General features: G+C 40.3%; 1 protein-coding gene across 1 annotated transcript in view; it reads left to right on the top strand.

Annotated features, from left to right (window-relative positions):
• The first annotated feature begins 11,503 nt into the window (after positions 1-11,503).
• Positions 11,504-20,613, top strand: part of RIT2 (Ras like without CAAX 2) — a 292,704-nt gene continuing 283,594 nt past the window's right edge. Inside the window, exon 1 of the mRNA XM_037037027.1 lies at positions 11,504-11,733. Within this exon, the coding sequence (XP_036892922.1) occupies positions 11,625-11,733 (109 nt within the window). The 5' untranslated portion in view covers positions 11,504-11,624. The remainder of the gene's footprint in view (positions 11,734-20,613) is intronic.

Below are 20,613 nucleotides of genomic sequence, written 5' to 3'. Positions count from 1 at the left end.
ATACTGGGCGTGTTACGGTCACTTTGAAACCACACTTGTTTGAAAGACACTGAGAAAACAGGTATGAGACACACAGCGAATGCAACAGAGTAGAGGGAAGTGTGCCTCAGAAAAGGAACCCTGGTAGCAACTTGATGAACTTGCCTGCAAAAGATAAATGTACTCTGGACAAAAAGAACTACCTCCAAACATTTGAACAGTTATTTTTGAGAAGGATTGTATTTGTTTCCCATTTTTGCTTACAGTAAAACTAAAGCAAATGGGAAGAAACTACAAAGAAACCAATTATACTTATAGTATATGGTCCGTTCATTAGTAATATTAATCTTCAAAAAGAATAGCGATGAACGAACCACATACCATGTATTTCTTTTACATTTTAGAATAAACAAAATCCAGCTATATTTTATTGTCTATGGTGGATGTTATTTCTATGTTATGTATTTTTCTGGTTCTTTTGTTTTCCTTTTAAGATTTATTTATTTGTTTGTTTATTTATTTATTTATTTTTGGATGGGGGTAGGGAGAAAGAAGCAACTTCCATGTGAGAGAGAACCCTGACCAAGACCAAACCCACAACCGGGGCATTTGCCCTGACTAGGAACCAAACCCACAAACCTTCACTTTGTGGGACACAGCCCAACCAACTGAGCCACCATATCACAGCTGTTTTTATTTTGTGTCATTGAAATTCTAAAGCATTGTGCTCCACCTTGAACTAGATGGCAGAGCTAAGAATTAAATCATGTCTTCTGTGCTAGGTCCCTGATTGAGCCTCCCTGGCTCCTTGGGTCCATGCTGAAGAGGGGGGCTGCTGTCTGTCACTGAAGGAATCCAAGCAGACTCAGCAGAACCATCTGCCTGGGTCCCTAATTAGGTGGCACATTTTGCTGGGACAAACTCTTAACAGTCCAGCAGCTCTGAGTCTATTTTTTTTTTAGTTGCAGTATCTTCAAAGTGATTTGCAAAACAATTTCTGTTAAACTTGTTCATGGCTAAAAGTGACTTAGATCATTTATTTTCCACCGATCCTTTTCTTGTCTGAAAATCTAATATTGTATAGAGAAAGCCCAGCTGGGTTTCAGGTTGGGAAACTGTTACTCTCTACTTGAAGCACCTAACAGATACCTAATATTTCTGCCTCCATCCTTAGCCAACCTCATTCCATTCCGAGCCTGAAGAGGACCGGAGGCAGTAATTCTTGGTGAAGAGCGGTTCTTTCCTTCACGTATTCCGATCTGTTCTGCAAAACCAGTGACATCTCAGCAGCATTTTTGATGCTTTAAGAGGCATAATGTGTGCACTGTGACTAGCAATGAATCAATAGCCACCAGTCTCAATAAGGACTTTGTCTTAATTTGTCTAACACTAAGTCCACATTATTTCATTACAGTCATCAGTGTTTTCTCCCATTGAGATTATCCACCAAATTCCACTACACTTCACATTCCTGGTCTATTCTGGGGTGTGTGTTTGGTGCACTAAGCGCCTAGTAAGCAAACACGGAGGAATGCCCAGGTAGTGAATATTTCATGGCTCCTGCTGTCCAGGAAGTTGGCTGAGGCATTTTTGCATTCAAGCACAAAACCACTTTTGGAAAAAAAACAGAGGGAGGCTGTTTCCATACATATGTAAAAACAGCAATTAAATCCAAGAATTACTTCAGCTGGGATTTGGGGCCCCACAGAACAGTGTGGTACGGTTGGGTTTGCAAGTGCCTTTTATCAGTTTCTTCAGTCTTATTGTAAGGAGGGCCATGTTTAGATTAGTTACCTGGATGACAGACAGATACTATGAATTTTCTAAGCTATAGCAACAGGAAGAATTCAGAACAGGAGTCTTATGTGGGAGTAACTAGGACACGGAAAAGCCTTAATCCAAGTGACAAAGCTGTTTTGGAAACTACTAAGGTTGCACCTCAAAAGAACTAAAGACAATTAAGTAATTGTGCTGAAGGATGCAAAGGGCCTTCTCATCAAAGTGGAGCTAGACTGTTTCCATCTGCTGAAGGCAGAACTGAGTAGGAGGTAGTAAGAAACTTCATCTCCGTATGAACCTAGTATGCAGTAAACGCAATGGGGAACCACTGAATTCCCTCACTTTGAGCTCCCACCCTGCAAAGCAGAAAGCTGAAATTCAAGAGTGCAAACCTGGGGCGTGGGGGAGGGTGTCGCCAGAATAGAAACGGAGGTCTAGGTGACTGACAAAGCCCTTCTGTCAGAGTTCAGGATTCAGATGATCTTCCTGGAAGAGCACATTTAAATCCAGAATTCTGCTCAGTGAGCAAAGAATGAACACAATCCAAGTGCTCACTAAGGCAGTAGTGGGCTCGATGACTCCTAGAGCTCATGCCCTCACTCTGCTCTCCTAAGGGGCAAGGGCCGAGGCCCTGGAAACTCTCCGCTAACTTCCGTTTCACTTTTTAGCTTTCTGGCTGGTCATCCATCTTTATTTAGATCAACACACTCTTTCTGAGGCATCTTAATGAACTTTGCTCAGTAACAAAATAAGATCTCTCATGTGGGCTCCAAACCTGACACATGAGTTAATTATTTGAATTTATATAAATAACATTTTCCAGAAATCAGATCCTCTTCAGGCCCCTGGAGGAAGTGTCTCCCTTATAACACTTGAAGTCATTGAATGGAACAGGATTCACCAGTTCAAGAAATTTCTCCGGACTGGACACCCCCCTCCATACAAACCCCCAGTGTCTTTGTGTTCTTTTGTTTTTGCTGGGAGTCCTTTGTTTCCACATCACTGGTGAGTCATTCAACTCCCTCCCTTTTCTTTGGTCTATTATTTTTATTTTTTTTTTTCCTGAGAGGCTATTTTTTCCTGAGAGGTTATTTTTTTCTATTAAGTAAGGAACACACATAGCAGTTAAGTGAAGAAAAAATTGTATTTCCTGCTTGCCTGATACCTGCTCCTGCAGCAACTGGCTTCTGACTGGGTAGTTTTTGCTGGTGCTTTGCATCACACCCAGCGCTATGCCCAGTGGGCTCACCCTCACTCCTCTAAGAGGAACCGGGAGAAGAAAAATCAGTTGGGTGAAAGTCCAGTGTTCTCTAGCTCGATAATTGCTCTCATCATTGTCATCAGCTTTCTTTTTCTCTGCATCCTGGGAAGTTTTTAACTTTTTCCTCTAACTGATCTGTTTAATGACATTGAATCTGATTGTAGCATCTTCAGTTTGAGTGTAAATTCCATTATTGAAGTAGAAGTTTCTTTGCACTGTTCAATAGTACCCCCTATTATTATTTGTTATCAATCTGTATAACTGCACATAGGAGCTGATATTTAATAAAGACCTACTGTGTGCCACTTCTGGCACCTGGTAATAAAGTAACATGCATTACTTTATGGTTGTTACATTGTAGCTCCCACAATTCTACTTTGATTTGAGATCCTTCTCTTCATACAGCTTTATATTTTTCTAATAAAGGGCATACTCTGGTATATTCTTAAGAATATGTGAATTTTCTTTTGGGTCAAAATATACAGAATTTTAAGATTTTCAGAGTTTGACTTTCTTCTCTGTCACCATGCTAACATTTATTTTCCTGTGTCGCAATACTGTTGTCCACAAACTCCCCTTCTGGCCCCTGACTCTCAGATGGGTGGATCTGTCTCGTCCTGTTGTATCAGACTGCTTGGTCCTCACTCTTAGCTTCCTGAACAGAAGTGCTTACACAATTCACAATAGCTAGCGCATTTTCCTTGCAGGACTATTCATTTCTGTGGTTTCATTGAGACTGCCTTTCTACTTTGTGATATGCAGCTATCTTTTGCCCCTCCGATATACCTGACATACTGCTATTTTCTATAAGTTGCATTTATAAATAGATTAAGCAGTCCTTTGACAGTCTCAAGATCAATATTTGCAAAGTGGAATAATGAATGTTTCATTTCACGTTTGGTGTAAACTCTCATCTCTTAAGCCGGGGGAGGATATAGAGAGTGTTTGTTTCACAATTCTCATGAATTTGAGGGACAGCAGGTTGGTGGACTTCGTCAGGCTGAATCCGGAAATACCAGGAATATTTTTTTCTCTACTTGCCTTAGTGTTCCTGGGCTTCGTGGGCAATGTACTCTCTGCTTTGTTTTCTACATCTACGTAAGTATTTCAGCTGAAATGTTGGCGAAACTACGTTTTGGTTTTTCACTAGATACCACTTCGAACCTTTAATTTTCCGCCATAATTTCTCCCTGTAATACTGACAAAGTATAGAGGTGAGTTGAGAAAAAAATTGAGAAGGTCAACAAAATATATCCTCGGATTAGAGAGCAAGACACAGGAGTTTAGACATCAGGGACTAAATTTATACAGTCCACAAAAAAGAGGTCTCCAGGAAAGGCTCTCTGTGACATGAACTATAAATATCATCAAGGTAACAAAATAAACAAAGCAAATTATTTACAGTCACAAAAGATAATGGGGCAAGAATGATTGTCTGGAGCTAAGTGAGGGAAAGTTTACAATGGGTTATAAAAAGAGAAAGGTTTTAGCTGAAAGCAATACCAAGCAATATCACTTACACAGAAGTCAAGATCTATCATAGACCTGTGATAAAGTATATTTTAAAAACTTTACAAAAAATAGAGAAAATATATATATTTTAAAAATAAAGATGAATAGATGATTATTAAACATTTATTGTCAAAATTAAGATCAAGTCTTAGTATTTCCTGTTCCATAGATATAGGCTCTTTGACAAGCTATTTTCAAACACGTGTAATTAGAAGAACATTAATTACTATATACAGATATTCTGCCCACTATATCTTAAAACTAATTTTCTGTGAATTCTATAACCACTTCAGGTCCTATCTTCAACAAGGACAACACGTGATCTTACCACACATTACTCTGAGTTCACTACCAAATTCATGAAAATAAAAACGCATGTCTGTGCTCCTCAGCTCCTACGCATTCCTTCATGTTTTACTACCTGATTTCCCTTCTGAGTTTTCTACCATGGTTGCTCCTTCTCGAATGAACTCTCAGTTCTCAGACAGAATGACCTATGGCTGTCCTTCCTCGCTTCTATCTTCACGCCACCGGCATGAGTCACTGGGTGGGATGGACCAACTCTTGTCCCATGAAAGCTCTTCCTGCCTGGACATTCTGCTCCCGGTGGCTTTCCTAGGTCTCTGTATATTTCTTCTTTATCTTCTTCATGATATGGACATAGGCCAATTTAATAATAAAATACATAAAATTCTTACTAATCTCAACAAATATTATCTCGGTCAATCATAACCCATTTATAGAAGTATTTTTTATTCTCTCTTTCTAGCAAGCACTCCATAGACAATCTTATTTCTTGCTGTGTTTTTATTTACCACTAATAAACTGAAGATTTCCTAATCCATAATGCATATCTGCAAGCTTCTCCTCTCCCCTGAAAGCCAGTCCTATGGTTTGAAACTGTTTTCCTCATGTAACTAATCAGATATTCCAAAAGTGCCTGAAACGTAATGTAATCAATATTTGACTCATTATTTACATCTCCTCCTTTTACTCCAACCCTGCGCTCTCTTTCTCAATTCTGCATCACAAGCAATGTTACGGATGGGCATTGTTATAATTTTTTTTTTTTGCTTAAAGATGAAGGTAAAATTTAAAAAAAACTCAAAAGAAATCCAAACTCTGTGTGCTGTAATTTATAGTTTCTCATGATTTATCTAGAATCCATATAGATGTTCTAGATAGAGATTGCACTATGTTCTATGTTCTTAAGTATCACCCATATATTATTAACTTGCAATTGGCCAAACACCTAATCCCTAAACTTTGAAATCCCATAGTTTTTGTAATATCTTCAATTTGAAGTCCTACTTTGAATCCAGTATGAAGGACTCTCCCTTCCTTGACATCTTACCTTGTCTTCCTATTTGAAATTAGTCTCTCCTTCTCCCCATGTTTCTATCAGACGCTACTCATTTTTTAAAGATTTCATTTATTTTATTTTTAGAGAGAGGGGATGGGTGGGAGAAAGAGACTGATGTGTGTGAGAGACATTAATCAGTTGCCTGTTGTATGTGCCCGAATCGCGATCCATGCACGTGCCCTGATGGGGAATCAAATGGGTGAGCTATTGCTTTGCAGGATAATAGTAAAACCAACTGAGATGCACAGGTCAGGGAAGACTCTACTCACTTATCTATTCCATTGCCTGCACATTCTGGCTTATTTCAGAGCCTGGTGTGCAGGTGCCACCCTTTCACGCATTGGTATAATCACTTTGAACTCATGGACGATATTGTGCTTTTCTTTTTTTAAAAAACTGTACAATGGTTGAATGAATGAATTTGAGAATGAGCAATCAAATCCATGTTTAATGAATGAATCCTCATTGAATGAATAAATGAACACATGCCAGTTATTTAGCTCACATGTAAGATCTATCTTTCCAAATATTTCAGTCTCAATGTGCCTTCTGGAAGAAAGTTGAACCTTCCACAACCAGGAGTAGCACCACCTACTGTGCATTGTTTTGTCAACATTCGTGAGGAGGTCTGTGATGGAGAGGCTGGCTCTGCAGATAGAACTCCACCTCTCACTTGCAAAATTAGCTCTTTTCTGTTTATCCCTTGGCCTTAAAGTTTCCACTTTATTTTTGTCCTGAACCGTTGTGCTATCTCCTGATTGGCAATGCTCTTACATCTCATGGTGAGAACACGCACTCTAAATATTACTTTACTCAGAGGTTATCAACAACATTGCTATCTCCTCCCTCCATGGTTTATCTTTTAATTAGAGTATGAATAGTAAATAACAATTTTTGCAAGGTTAATTTCATTAGCAGTAGCAATGGACAGTTACACGCTTCACGTAATTAATTCCCTCATTTAGTCACCTAGGCACTGTGTTCAACTCTGGGGAGATAAAGATGAACTCGGCACGTTCACCGTTTTGTAGGAAGATGAACTGGAATGTAAACAAATCATTTTAATAAATGCAATAAATGCTTCAATTAAGAGAAGAATGGCTTTGTTGACAAGGGTTTCAGGAGCCCTGCCTGTCAATGACTCAGTAGGTAAGAAAAGAACTCTGGACCTGGCAAACTTCTCCCTTAGCCATTCCTAAAGTAGCTTAGATAAATATTCATATTAATAGAATTAATACACTGATTTGAAGGAATTACTTGTTGAATTCGTTTCCCCTTTCGTCCTCCAAGAAGAACTTGTGTTCTGCTCAGTGCGTTAGGTGGTTCTGTGTGCACACCTGGTTCTTCATTGGGTGGAGTTGAGCCCTCAAATGGAATCAATCAACATGCAAACAGATTGATGACTGCCAGGGGAGGTTAGAGGAAACAAACACAAACTTCCTTTTGTTTGATTGTCTATGTTTATTTACATGAATTAGACAAACCAGCTATCCCAGTCTTGGAAGAGTGCCCTTATGTAGAAGTAGCCTCTGCGTAATCTGTATGTGCCACGTGGCCTGGGCAGGCTGGTAGGAGCCCAGCGAGTGCCCGAGGCATCGGGGCATCGGGGCACTGGCCTGCAGAGCACCAGGTGGGGAGGCCAGGTGCGGGCAGTGCTGCCTTGTTGATTCTGCCTGCTCCTGTTCAGGCCAAAAAGGGCTCAGGGGATGTGTTTTGGAACGTGCTGCGGTGACCTTGCAGGTAGGTAGAGCACTTGTATGGAGGTTACACCGGCCCCAAGGAGGTGGTGGGGGACATAAAGGATGGCAGGTAACGCCTTACACCCGGATAATCCTCCTGGTTTTCAGAGGGCTGCCCTGATGCCCCAGCCTTGTGTATATAGTCTTTCTCTTATTTGTCGTACTGGAAAGTGGTCTGCTCACCTCCGACGGGCCTCCCAGTTCCTAACAGGCCAAGGACCGCGGCGGGGGGAGGGGAGGGCTGTTGGGAACCCCTGCTGTATAGAACACGCCTGTGTGTACACCCTATGTGCCGTGTACTTTGGGAAGCGGCAGAGGGCAGGGGCGAGGAGGTACAGGGGCACCTGCCCAGTGGTTGGAAAAGCTTGGCCAGGAGGCCAGGCTGGGAGCCTGAAGTGACACCCTGTTGTTTGGTCAAAGGCAAAAGGCTCCAGGCACTGTAGCTGGGAAAGCACCTCGGGGTCTTGCAAGTAGGCGGAAGTCCCAATGGAGCTCCAGTTTGCCCTAAGCAAGCAGTGGATAACTGCACAATGGCACTCAATGGATCGGCCCTCTCACTCGGTCTCGTTCTCTTGTTTGTGGTTCAGAAGCTGCTTACTCAACCCTCAGCTGTCTGGCAGGAGTAATTCCTCTCCACACCTGTGCATCTGAGTTGGCTCGTGGGAGGGGGAAAGTTCAGCGAGTTGCTGTGCCGCCGTATTGAACCTCCCAAATGTCAATCATTTAACAGTTTTCCAGAGAGCAAATCAATCTGCCATGTAGCGATTTTGGTCATTTAAAGATTCCATTTCAATCAGTGTTTATACATTTGAAAGGTTTCCCTCTCCCTCTCTCCCCTCCCCCTCCGTCCTTTTTTCTCCCCCCTCAGACTCTTGGGTGCATTGGTCAAGGCACAAAGAATGTAAATTTACAACTAACTAAAGCTGAAAACCAGTAGCAGTAGTAACTCTGGAGAAGGGACTAAGAGTGGAATTCCTTAGAAGGTCAAAGAAGAGGTAGACAAAGAGGGCTTTATGTTAGGAAAACCTCCCTATAGGTCGAGCTTTTCATGTAAGGAGGAAAAAATCACACTGATTTCCGTTTGAGGAATATGGACAATTACATTAGCTCTTGAGAAGAAAGGCAATTCAATAGTTAAATTTTCCTCTCAGAGCAACCATAGTTGACAAGTCATCATTTATTTACCACTAAAGGACATGTGCGTGTACTCCTCCCTCTTACTATTAAAATATGTGTCCCAGAAAAAAGAGGCACAAAGGACGCAGCTGGCATGACAATACCTGTGTGTTGCCACCAAATCAGATTGCTGACGTGGAAAACAGAGTAACAGATGGTGGCACGGGTGGCTTAGAGGGGTAAGTGTTTTGCTCAATGTCATAGCAATGTCTGCACCAGAAGTAGAAACAAAAACCAGAAAGACCTTGGAGCTAAATGCTGTTGTTTGCATACCTGTCTTCGTTAAGGAATAAAGTTCCAGTGAGTCCATTACAAGGTAATTAGAACACAGCTGCAGTTCTTTGTGAGATCCAGTCACGGAAATGACAGTTTTGTTGGAGAATGGGCAAGATGTCCATTTCGCCTGACTCTGTTCTATTGAGTGAGGGCATGCTTTGTGCCCCGGTGTCCCATTCTAAGCTATTGGATTGCATGATTTCTGCATGTGAGTTACGAATATGTGTACGACAGGGCCAGTCAGGTCGATGTTTGAGGTAGATTTCCCTGACATCAATGTGTAGGATGGATTGAGTGGTGGGGAAGGTGGGAAAGAGCAGGAAGATTGCATTCAGGACGGATGAGTTACAGAGTTATTCCAGCCGTGGAAGTCGAGTATCAGAAGAGACGGAACTAAGGTTAGAAATTTGAAGGAGGTGATGCTCCCTATAGAGTATTGACTTTATTATTGAGAACCAGAATGGTGTATTTTTGGACATACTGAGGTTGAGATATGAACAGGGTTCCTGATAGGCGAGTTTAGGAGACAGATCCAGTTTTGAAGTTCAGGGTGAAAATTGGGTCTGCAGTTGACACACTTTGCAGTTACTCACAGGAAAGTGATAAATAGAGCTATACCAATGAGCAAAATTGCAATGAAGGGGTAAAAAAGATGAAAATAGAATGGGGAATAAAGTCATTGGAAAAGATGTTATTTAAAGCCTGACAAATCATCCATAAAAGAAAAAAATACAAGTTGTACTTTATTAAAATGTAAAGCAACTGCTCTTTTGAAAGATATTGTGAAGAAAAACCACAGACTCTGGGGAAATATTTTCAGAACATATATCTGATAAAAAGCTTACATGTAGAATATTTAAAGGACTCTCAAAACTCATTAATACAAAATCAAACATCTTGATTTAAAAATAGGGAAAAGATTTGAACAGATACATTGGCAAAGAAGATATACAGATGCCAATAATCACATGAAAAGAGGATCTCTTCTGGTGAGTGCTTATGTGCAGTGGGCTAGGAGCACCATTAAATAAAATAAAATAAGCACACACTTACATGCTGTTTGCAATTTGCCAGACACAATTTTAAGCAGTGTACAAGCATCAAACTCACTTGAGTTTAAAAAGTAGGACCTTAATAAGCCATTTTATAGATGAAGAAACTGAGGCACAGAGAGGTAAAGTAGTTCACCTGAAGTCACACAGCTAGTACATGGCTGAGACCAGATTTAAACACAAGCAGTCAGGCCCCAGAGCCAGAGCTATTGATTATGACTGACTATATGACACTTCTCTGATTACCAGCAACTCTCTGATTACCAGCAATATATTGAGCACCTACTCTGTGCAAAACACTTGGTCATATACTACAGTCATAAGGAACTGATCAAATGTAGTTTCTTTCTTAAAGGACCTTAAAATTTAGTAGAAAGAAAAGTGTTTGCTCACCAAACACTTGATTGCATCTAATCATAATCCAATTTCACGATTAAAAAATAGTCAAACATTATCATCACCTTGTTTAAAGTGCAGGGTCTGACTAGGACAAATAGGGACTATTGAAAGCATTAAAAGACATTTATAGTTTAGAAGCTTTCCAGAGAAAAACCAAGAGAATCAAGCTTTGAAAGAATTAAAAGAAGAGGCAGGAGTTTGGGCATTTGAAAAATAATCATCTATGATTTTAAATGCTACCATAACTTTCAGCAAAAATATTTAAGTATCTCTTTCATGCTTGGCAGGATCCTTGTGGTTTCGGTTGTCCCTAATAACCTAGTATAAACAAGGATGACCCACGTTCAAATATGACAGCGATTACTTAACACACTAAAGACCCGTCCTGAAGACCTATGAATTAATGTTTCTTTGTTTTTTCTTCTAAATTGGTAGCAACTCTTTACCCAGAGTAAGTACTGTGGAAGGAGATGGTGATGAAAAGCAAGACCATAAGCAACAGACATCTTTCTTAATCCACTGACTCTGATTAGAAGAAAATAGTGGCTTTGCAGCTGTAGCTACAGAAATCATCAGCCTGTGAGACATCGAATCTTCTACTAAGTCTCAGATTCACTCCCCTGTAGCAGTCCAGCCTGGAAGGTAGCCAAGTTTGTGTGCCTCAAACAGCTGGGACTGTGCAGGGGGCAAGGAAGGAGAAAGAACAGACACAAAGAGTGAGGAAGGGAAATGGAGAAACAGAGGGAAGGAGGAAAAACAGGCAGACAGTGAAAGAGACAGAGCAAGCCGCAGGGAGAGAGAAGCACACACAGAGAACAGGAGCAACAGTGGCAGAGTGAAAGAGTGAAGGAACCGGGAAGGAGGGGGGTAGGTAAAAGCCAGATTTTTATTGGAAGCAGTTGAAGTGGTTGCTATGAGACCCGCTCAGAGCCCAGGACCAACAGCCAGCCTGACGCTGATGGTTCTTACCTCTCGTACTAAACCTTTCTTTTGACACAGTTTTAGGGCTGCTTAATATCTGAGCGAGCACCTGACACGGGCGACTTTTTCCTTCTTTATTCCATCCTTCCTCCGGTCCCTCCGGTAAGATGGAGGTAGAAAGCGAAGCCAGCTGCTCCCCCGGCAGCGCATCAGCATCAGGCGGGTCCAGAGAGTACAAGGTGGTAATGCTGGGAGCAGGGGGAGTTGGTAAAAGCGGTAAGTTTTAATGCCAAGTGCGGGGGAAGGAGGAACCTCTGTGGAGGCAACTGTACAGAATTAAAGAAAAGTAACAATGATAACGCTGACGCTGTCAGGGGCTAGCCTGGCTGCAGTTAAACACCAAGTATCTATCTAGCAGGATGTTCAGCAGCGTAAGGGCTGTTAGGAGACGCTGATGAGTCAGGAGATTTGAAAGACAACCGAGGGCAATATTTAGAACTTTAAGAGGATCATTGTTTCCTTTGATTTCCTGCTAGGTAATTTTTTAATCTTAATCGATATGTCTTTTTGAAAAAAAATAGCATGGCATTTATGAAATGATTATGGTATGTGAAAATATGCTCCTGTTCTCAAAAATATTCATATGAAGTGCTATGAACATTCAATGACATGCCCATATACAAACACAGACGCACATGCAGGATGATCAGTGATGCCTGCTGTGTTTGTTTCTTTGATTAGGGGCTTCCTGTCTCCCGTTCCTTGCCTGTGATCTGACAAAGCATGCGTGGGCTTTTTCATGGAGTGTTGGGTTTTGAAATTGACAGCTGTTTAAGGAATGGGGTTCACTGTGGGAGTGGTGCAGGGTGATGGAGCCAAACGTTGTGGTTAACTTCATTAAAAGAGAAAACTATGAGAGTACATCAAGAATATGGTGTGCCAATGCAGGTAGAGTGGAAAATTGGTTATGCTGCATAAAAAGCAGAAGTTGTCAGTGGTTTGGTTTCTTGAGGGGCTTAAAAGGCTAAATATAACAAATTAGAAAAATACATCTGTAGTAGTGTCTGAGGCTGATTAAATGCTGGGTATCTTGGGGTGATGGCTATCATTAGAACATAAATAGACAAACATAACTTTGTATATAAATTTAAAATATCCTGTGGGAGATACATCTTTGGGAATGCCAAAAGGTAAAATAAATATTAGAGTTAGCATGGACAAAAAGTTTTTAAAAATTCAATAGTTTTAGGGCTTGGCAAAAAGAGTCAAAGTTGGGATCACCATTATTGGTATAAACCTCCACCACCTAAAAAAAAAAGCTGATATGAATTGCGTCCATAGTCATAAAAGTTGACCGGTAAAGGAAGGGAAAAAGAGAGTGAAACATTAGCAGACAGCAAAGTAAAGAAGTTAGAAAAGTAGCAAGAGACAAAGTTGAATACTCTCTCCCTGAGGGATTTCCTATAAGAAAAGAAACAGGTAAATCTGGATGTGGTCATCACTACGTATGTGTCAAAGTGAGAAAAGCTAGCCACCTATCCTAGGAAGGAAAGATAAAGTGAAAAGCTTCACAGATATGTATGGATTAGAAAATTTTAAAATTTTAATGTAATGATTTGAAGAGGAAAAGAGTAAAATAGATGAGGTTTAAGGAGGGAGGGAAGGAGGAAGGTTAAAGAGAAAATGATGCATATAAAATAAAACTACTATGCTTTGATAAAACCTAGTCAGTCAGACAAAATGAGGAAGTATGAAACAATGTGGGAATAAAATATCAAAAAGAGAAAGAGGCAGATCTAAGGAAAAGGCAGGGGACTCATCAGCAGAAATGCCTGCAGCAGCTTGTGAGGTCAGAGAGATGCCGTAGGGGCCCCGCCAGGTGCCCTGTGTTACCTTTGATTGCTGGCTGGGATTTTCTCATTTTATCAGGAGGTTGGATGATGTGGGAATAGAGTGACTAGGTTTTAGTCATTTATTCCATAGAAATGAAACTTGGAGAGAAGAGATGTTGGATAGCAGCATCCTTTAGCAATGTATTTGTCCTGGAGATGGTATCATATCTCCTATTTTGATTTCCTCCATGTATTATTTGCACTGACAGGTCATTGTCACTTCTCAAATAACTAGAAATTTTTGACATACTAAAATTGTCATCAGAGTGCCCTGGTTTGCTCTCACCTCCACTAGATACAAAATATTTGCGTAATTAAATACTTAGGCAAAAGTTTTCCAGTGTGATACACAGGAGCAGCAAGCTCAACTCAGATGATACAGTGAAAGATAGTAAATAAGTTCAGTTGTACTGACTATATCAGTAGCATACTTGGCTATTACATACAGAGAGAATGTAAGTCATACTACAACTCTAGGCTTAGAAAGGGATGTTCTTAAGGCTAAATGTTTGGAATCAGAGTGATGGAATTGTGCCTTACCCTTGGGTTTTGTCCCTGTGATTCATCTGGTGTTACCAGTGCATAAATGTTCAAGAACTGATTTTCTATATTAACCTTCTCTTGAAGGTTAAACTGTTTGCTTTCAAATGGAGTAAAATATTTTGGAGAATTAAAAAGCCACTTTTTGTGTTGCTGAAGATCTGGATCAATAGAAGCACAATTTCCTTTCCTTCCCATGGTTTCGGTGGCTATGTGAAAGGATCGTACAAGTCAATTACAGTGGGTTGTGGGAAGGGATTTCCAGGGGAATTCTGCTCTTCTGGAGAAACTGAAGAAGATGTATGTATCAAGCTATCAGCTGTTTCCAATTCTGGATTCGTTTCAAGTCAGCCTTGAACATGAATGAGAAACTCAATTTACTGGGATCTTAACTTTTCAATGAATACAATCTTGGACATTTTCTATGCTTACTGAGAAATAGGAGGGTTTTTTAAACCCACATTTTACTAAGACGTACTTTGGTGAGTAGGAAATTTTGAAAGGATTTGCCACTTTACTAGGGCAGAACTTCCCACAAGATTGAAAGTGTGTGTGCTGGATGAGAAATTTCAAACGCCAACTAATCAATCAACAAGTCATTTAGTATGTATTATGCATGGAGCCTGTACTAGTTACTATGGAGGGAAACAAGAATGACGTGAACATTTATGAATCATCCATTATGGGCCACATGGTTTTCTCAATTATATCCAGTCCTCTCCACAATCTGATTAGGTGTCACCATTTTACAGACCGAAAAACTGAGGCCCAAGGAAATAACTTGTGCCTGGTCATAGAGATAGTTTATAGAGTTTGGGTGAAGTGTGATCTAACTCTATGACATTGTGTTTAACACCCTGGGCAGAAAGAGGGAAGAGTTCTGCCCTCACTGTTAAGAAGGAGATAGGGCTGATGGTACCACATTCTCCACCCCCTGAATATGGTATTCAAAAGAGAGCTAACCCATCTCAACTAACCCTTTCATTTATGCACATGCACCTTTTTGATCTTTAAATTAATATAATGATATAATTTTAATAGTATATATGTATGTATATATATATATATATATATATATATATATATATATATATAACAAATGCTGTATTTATATCTATATAATGGGGCACTATCCAATATTATCCAAGAATCCTCTGAGTGCAAAGAAAACAGGATAAATAAGAAGTAGTCCTCACCTTATCTGAAAGATGGAGAGACTTAGGCCCTGAGAGTTGAAGGACTTGCCAAAGGACACATAGGGTAGCAACAGAGTCACATCTAGAACTCAACTCTTTTGACCCCCTTGAGGATGATTTTTTCCACCAGACCCCAATTTTTACACAGGATAAGAACTAATTGCCCACTGAGTTTCATGTAATTTGGGCACATTCTTAGCCTTCTTTCTCCCTTTATTCCACTGCCTACCATTGCTTTCTCTCCCTAAAAAAAGAGAAAAAAATAAAATCTCACAACTATTGTTTGAGTTTACAAACAATAGGAATCTAATCTAATTCCAACAATTGGAATCTAAACAATCCTTATAAATATTGACTGTCCTTGTGGTTTGCTTAGAAAGGCTGTTCCCCAATGACATAGCATGATTAGTGTCTGTCTGCTTTCTCTGCATTCACATGTGGCTCTCTGAGTGCACACTCAAGTTATTCTGTTACCACCCTTAATACTCCTGATAGATCTGTTTAAAATAAAACACACGTTACCTATTCTGTTTTATGATTATGTTTGAGGATAAACCAATTTAAGGAGGCAAGTAGGTTATCTATTCCCAATGTTCAGATGAGGTACCATAGGCACAGAAATGTTAAAATATGTGTCCAGGAATACACAGAAAGAAATAACTACTAGGAAAAGAACACAAGTTTTCTAATACTGATTTTTTTCATTACATTTCATAAGACAGGTATCCAAATATCAGATGAGATCTACATGTTCTTTTCTAGTCCCTAGGAAAAACCTTGAAATTACCTTGGTGAAAGGTTGTGTAAAATTTTGTCAAGTGTATAATTGGTATGAAATATGCAAATCACTGGGAAAGGAGAGGGGGATGTTCCTACAGTGATCTCAGGCACGGCTCCTGCCCTCCGCGAGTGCGCAGTCTGGTTCAGGGGAATATAATGTCCGTGACAACATGACAGGTTTATGGTAGGCCTCTCACGTAAGAGCCCTGAAAAATTCAGAGTAAGGGGTGGCTAAATTGCATGTGAAAGTTAAGAAGGAATCCCAGCAGAGGTATTTCTATTGTGTGTTAAGGGGTGAGTAGGACTTCTCGAGATTGAGAAGGGAAAGTAGAGCGTGCTCTTGGGTTGGAAAGGAAGGAAATGTACTGGGGGAAGAGCCTGCAAAGGCTAATGGGGATGTGGGAGCTATGATGCTTTCTAACTTGACACTTGATACCTTAGTGCCTTTTGGGACAGTTGGAAAAATATCTTTTCCAACTTAAAAATTTCTTTGAGATTTGCTTCAAACGTATTTTCAGTTGACTGTGAAAAGTCAAGCCACAAATAAGCTGAAAACCTAAAATGTATTAGGGGACTCGGAATTTAGTAGAATGCATCCATTATAAGTTTTTGGTAAAGGGAAAACTCATTCGTACAATAAGCAATCATACTCTGCCCCGCATTCTTCTGCAATTGGTCTCTTTTATACATTCAGAGGTTTATGTAGCAAGAATTTATAAAGTGAAAGCAATAACAATATTTTCTGAGGTAAACAGAAGACAACACAAACCAGTTCCTTCAACTGCAGTGAATTGGTATAAAAATGTAGAAAATCAAGCCTTTATGTGATGAATTAAATCAAGGTGAACAGCCAAGTGCATCGTTCACATCCCTGAGGCTCCATGTTTTACCTCATTAGCAGAACTTTGGATCTGACAATGCTGAAACATTTTTACATAATGACCATGCAGTATTTGAATCCTCTGAATTGCAAGGGCAAAAAAATAATAATAAACAAGAGAAAAATAAGTGATTTCAAGATTTGGGGGGCCCTCTGCTCTCTCCCATAACTGTTACCACCCTAATAACACAGTAGATCATTACTCACAGCAAGCTGTCAGCAAGAATTAGCCAAGAGGTTCATATAAGTCTCAGTAGCAAGATAAATTGGCATTAGCGCCAATCATTTCAAGTAATGATTGAAAGTGTTATTCAGGTAAAAGGTGTTGACTGACGATATTTCCAAGATTATATGCACTTCATATATTTTGCATTGATAAAAAAGTTAGTACAGCTCTATTATGAATTAATTAATTCACAATAGAACATGAATTAATTTGAATTAATTTGTATTGGTCCCTGAATACCCACATGTTGCTGGGCTCCTAACATTTACATATTCACTGTGATGTCCCAGTGTCCAGTGGTCTGTCACATTCACCTGGCCCCCATTTACTCCTCACCTTGATCTTGTGAGGTAGAATTAGTGCCTGTATGTATAGGTGAGAAAACTGAGGCCCACAGGAAAAAAGAAACACAGAGGTATTCAATGATGAACCTGAGATGCCTACACATATATGTCTAAGTTCAGTCTGTATACAATTTTAATTTTACCACACTGATAGTTTTTTATATTATTTCTGAAGAACTGGTGCAACAAACCTGAGTTATGATTTCAGCTGAATCTCCATAGATATATTTTAGACATCAGACAAAAATCATGTGTACACCAAAATATTTGACAAATTTTTATTTTCTACACAAACAACCCTTATTAGGTGGAATAGGGAGAAGCATGGAAGTTCTGAACAAACATTTTAACATGTAGGCACCAAAGGTATACTAACTGCATTTTGGTCCATTCAGAAACCCTTGGGAGTCTTGGCCACATAGAGAAGAAATGACAGTCTTCTCAACTTGAGAGGGATCAAATAACCCCCTGATGGTGAGAAATTATCGAAACTGAGATCGTGCTAATAAAGAAGGTAGAAAGGTGCTGAATATATCAGTTAAACTTTGGTACTGATTTATTTCTGGAAGAAAGTTTTCTTTCTTTCTTTCTTTCTTTCTTTCTTTCTATCTATCTATCTATCTATCTATCTATCTATCTTTCTATGTACGTGCACAAATACATACCCACACAGAGGACCCCAGAATAACACATGTTTGAAGAGCACAGGTTCACTTACATGTTGATTTTTAAAATAAATTTGTGTATATATTTTATCTTCCTAAAATATTCTTGATAACATTTTTGAACTTTTCAATTATAGTCAGTATTCAGTATTATAGTGGTTCCAGGTATCCTGCACCATGGTTAGACATTTACGTAATTTACATAGTGATTCCCGGGTGGGTCTAGTACCCCCTGATCCTAAACATGTCCTTTTCTCCAGTTTACTTCATTGTAAAAATACAGAATATAATACCTAAACACAGAATAAGTGTTAATCAACTGTTTATGTTATCAGTAAGTCTTCTGTTCAGTGGGAGGTTATTAGTAGGTAAGTATTTGGGGAATCAAAAGTTATATGTAGATTTTTAACTGAGTGGAGGAAAGTGCCCCAATCCTTTTGTTGTTCAAAGATCCACTGTGTGTGTTTTGTATGTGAAAAATGCCTTCCTTGTCCACTCATGTAGTAAGAATAGAGGACATGTGTGCGTACCCAGACCTGGGAAAGGCCCTGAACTATTGCCAACATTTACACACAACTGCTGCCTTCACCAGTGGGGTAAAAAGAATGCATAGGCAGAGCAGTGTCATGCAATGGGCTAGGTTCAAAGACACAGACACACACATGGCACTTTGAAAACAATGCACACTGTGGTCAGGAACTTTGAGTGACCCATATGGGTTGCTCAGCTGTTCAGCGGTAGCATTGAAACCAGAAGTCTCCTGACCCACTTGCTCATGAATTTTTTCCCATTGGACTGTGCTGCCTCCCATAAATCAGCTTCCAATCCGCTCCTCCTCACTGGAGTTTAGGTCGTGATGGTGATTGTTTTGAGTGTACATGTCTTTGCAGTGTGGTGGAGTTGTGACTGTAAATACCCTGATGGATGGCAGTCCTTTGCATTGCTTACAAGCCTGCAGGAAACCCTCTTTATTTCTGAATATGGCTGTTTTTTTGCAAAGCCCATCAATGATCTCAACTCACTTAGGTTTTGTGCATAAATGTCAGCTCTCTGAGGACCATCACCAAGTGGTGCCATCTGCTCTTCTGGCTCATCAGCAGGCACTGGCTAAGTATCATTACCGGCGACTGTGCCAGCTCATCCCTGCTGCCCTTTCTGTTTGCCGTGACCCTGCTCCAGCTTACACTATAGCATCAGTGTCGGAATCTGACCTGTCCGAATTCCCCCACTCACGGGTATCAGCATCCTGCCACTGCCAAGGACATGGGAGGGACCGCAGTACATGCCCGGTTTTTCCCGGAGCACGTGTCCAGGATGGACTGTGTTGGAGGGGGCCGGGGAGTGCTGAGGAGGGTGGCCTCTCTGGAGATTTTGTTTTGAGAGGGGAATCGGAATCCACACAAGGTCTGGAATCCCAGGAGACAAATATTTAATTGAAATATTTAATATTTAAGAGCGTGTAGAAGACCTGTGGTCTCACAAGGGAACGCCAGACAAGGACTGTTAGATAGTAAGATACGGTGTAGTGAGTAGGTCTGGTCTGTGTGCAGTAGACTGCTTGTACGGGAGGGCATTGTGTGTGGGGTTACTTATAGAATGGATGAGAAAACCTTGATTTCTCACTGCCCAGTTCTTCAAAACAAGCTTTAAAATGTGCAGCAAACATGACAGTATATATTTTTACTTAAACTTTTATACCCTCATAGGGAGGAATGATTCTTACTTTGTCTAAATGCTATCTTTCAATTTCTTCCCCCAGCGAAGGGCAAATAAGAGCCCACCTTTTTGAGGCTTAAATATATGCCTAACCCTGTTCTAAGTGCTTTCTTTATGTATGAAATTTATTGAACCCTCCCAAACGCAGCAGCGTAGGCATGGCAATTACCCCAATTCACAGACAAGAAAATGGAGGCTTGAAGAGGGTGAGTAATTTGCTCAGGAGCCCAGAAGCGGCCATGTCTGTGCGGGTCTTAGCCACTGCCAGGTCCCAGGCTCTTACCCACTGTCCACTATGGCGTCAGCATCCTGTGATCTGGATCCCCCCCTTGCTCTGTAAGGTGTGGCCTCGGCATACAAATGACAGAACAATGTGAACTGCAGGCTTGAACATCCTAAGAAATCCAGACTTGTGTTTTTTCATCTGTACTCTAGGAATAACAACAATAACTACTGCAATGATGCATAGTCATTGACTATTTGTAACAAAACCTGGCATGTCCTAAATACTGAATAATACTTGTAACATGAATAGGTGACTTTGTTTTTAGTTATTTGTCTTTAACAGCATTTGGCCTTGCACAGGTCACTTAGGCTCTTGGAGTTTCCACATTCCTCATCCTAAGAATGACATTAATTAAAATGACCTCAGAGAGTTCCTGGGTAGCTTCATTAAAAAAATGTCTCATGAAAATGTGAATTGTAGAGCTCAAGACATTACATCCTCATTATATCTGTTGCCTGCTGCCTGCCTGCCTACTTGCCCTCTTTCCTCTTTCTCTTCCTCCCTTTTTTCTTCCCCTCCCCTCCCCTCCCCTCCCCTCCCCTCCCCTCCCCTCTCCTCTCTTTTCTTCCATACCTCTACCTAAGTCAGTGTACCTCAGTAGGGTGTTGGGGTTATAATGGATCTTTCAGTT

This window comes from Sturnira hondurensis, unplaced genomic scaffold, assembly GCF_014824575.4.
Source record: "Sturnira hondurensis isolate 20B ecotype Veracruz unplaced genomic scaffold, ASM1482457v3 Scaffold0001872, whole genome shotgun sequence".
Taxonomy (NCBI): Eukaryota; Metazoa; Chordata; class Mammalia; order Chiroptera; family Phyllostomidae; genus Sturnira; species Sturnira hondurensis.
Note: the sequence above shows the minus strand (reverse complement) of the source record. Positions and strands in the feature narration are given on the sequence as shown.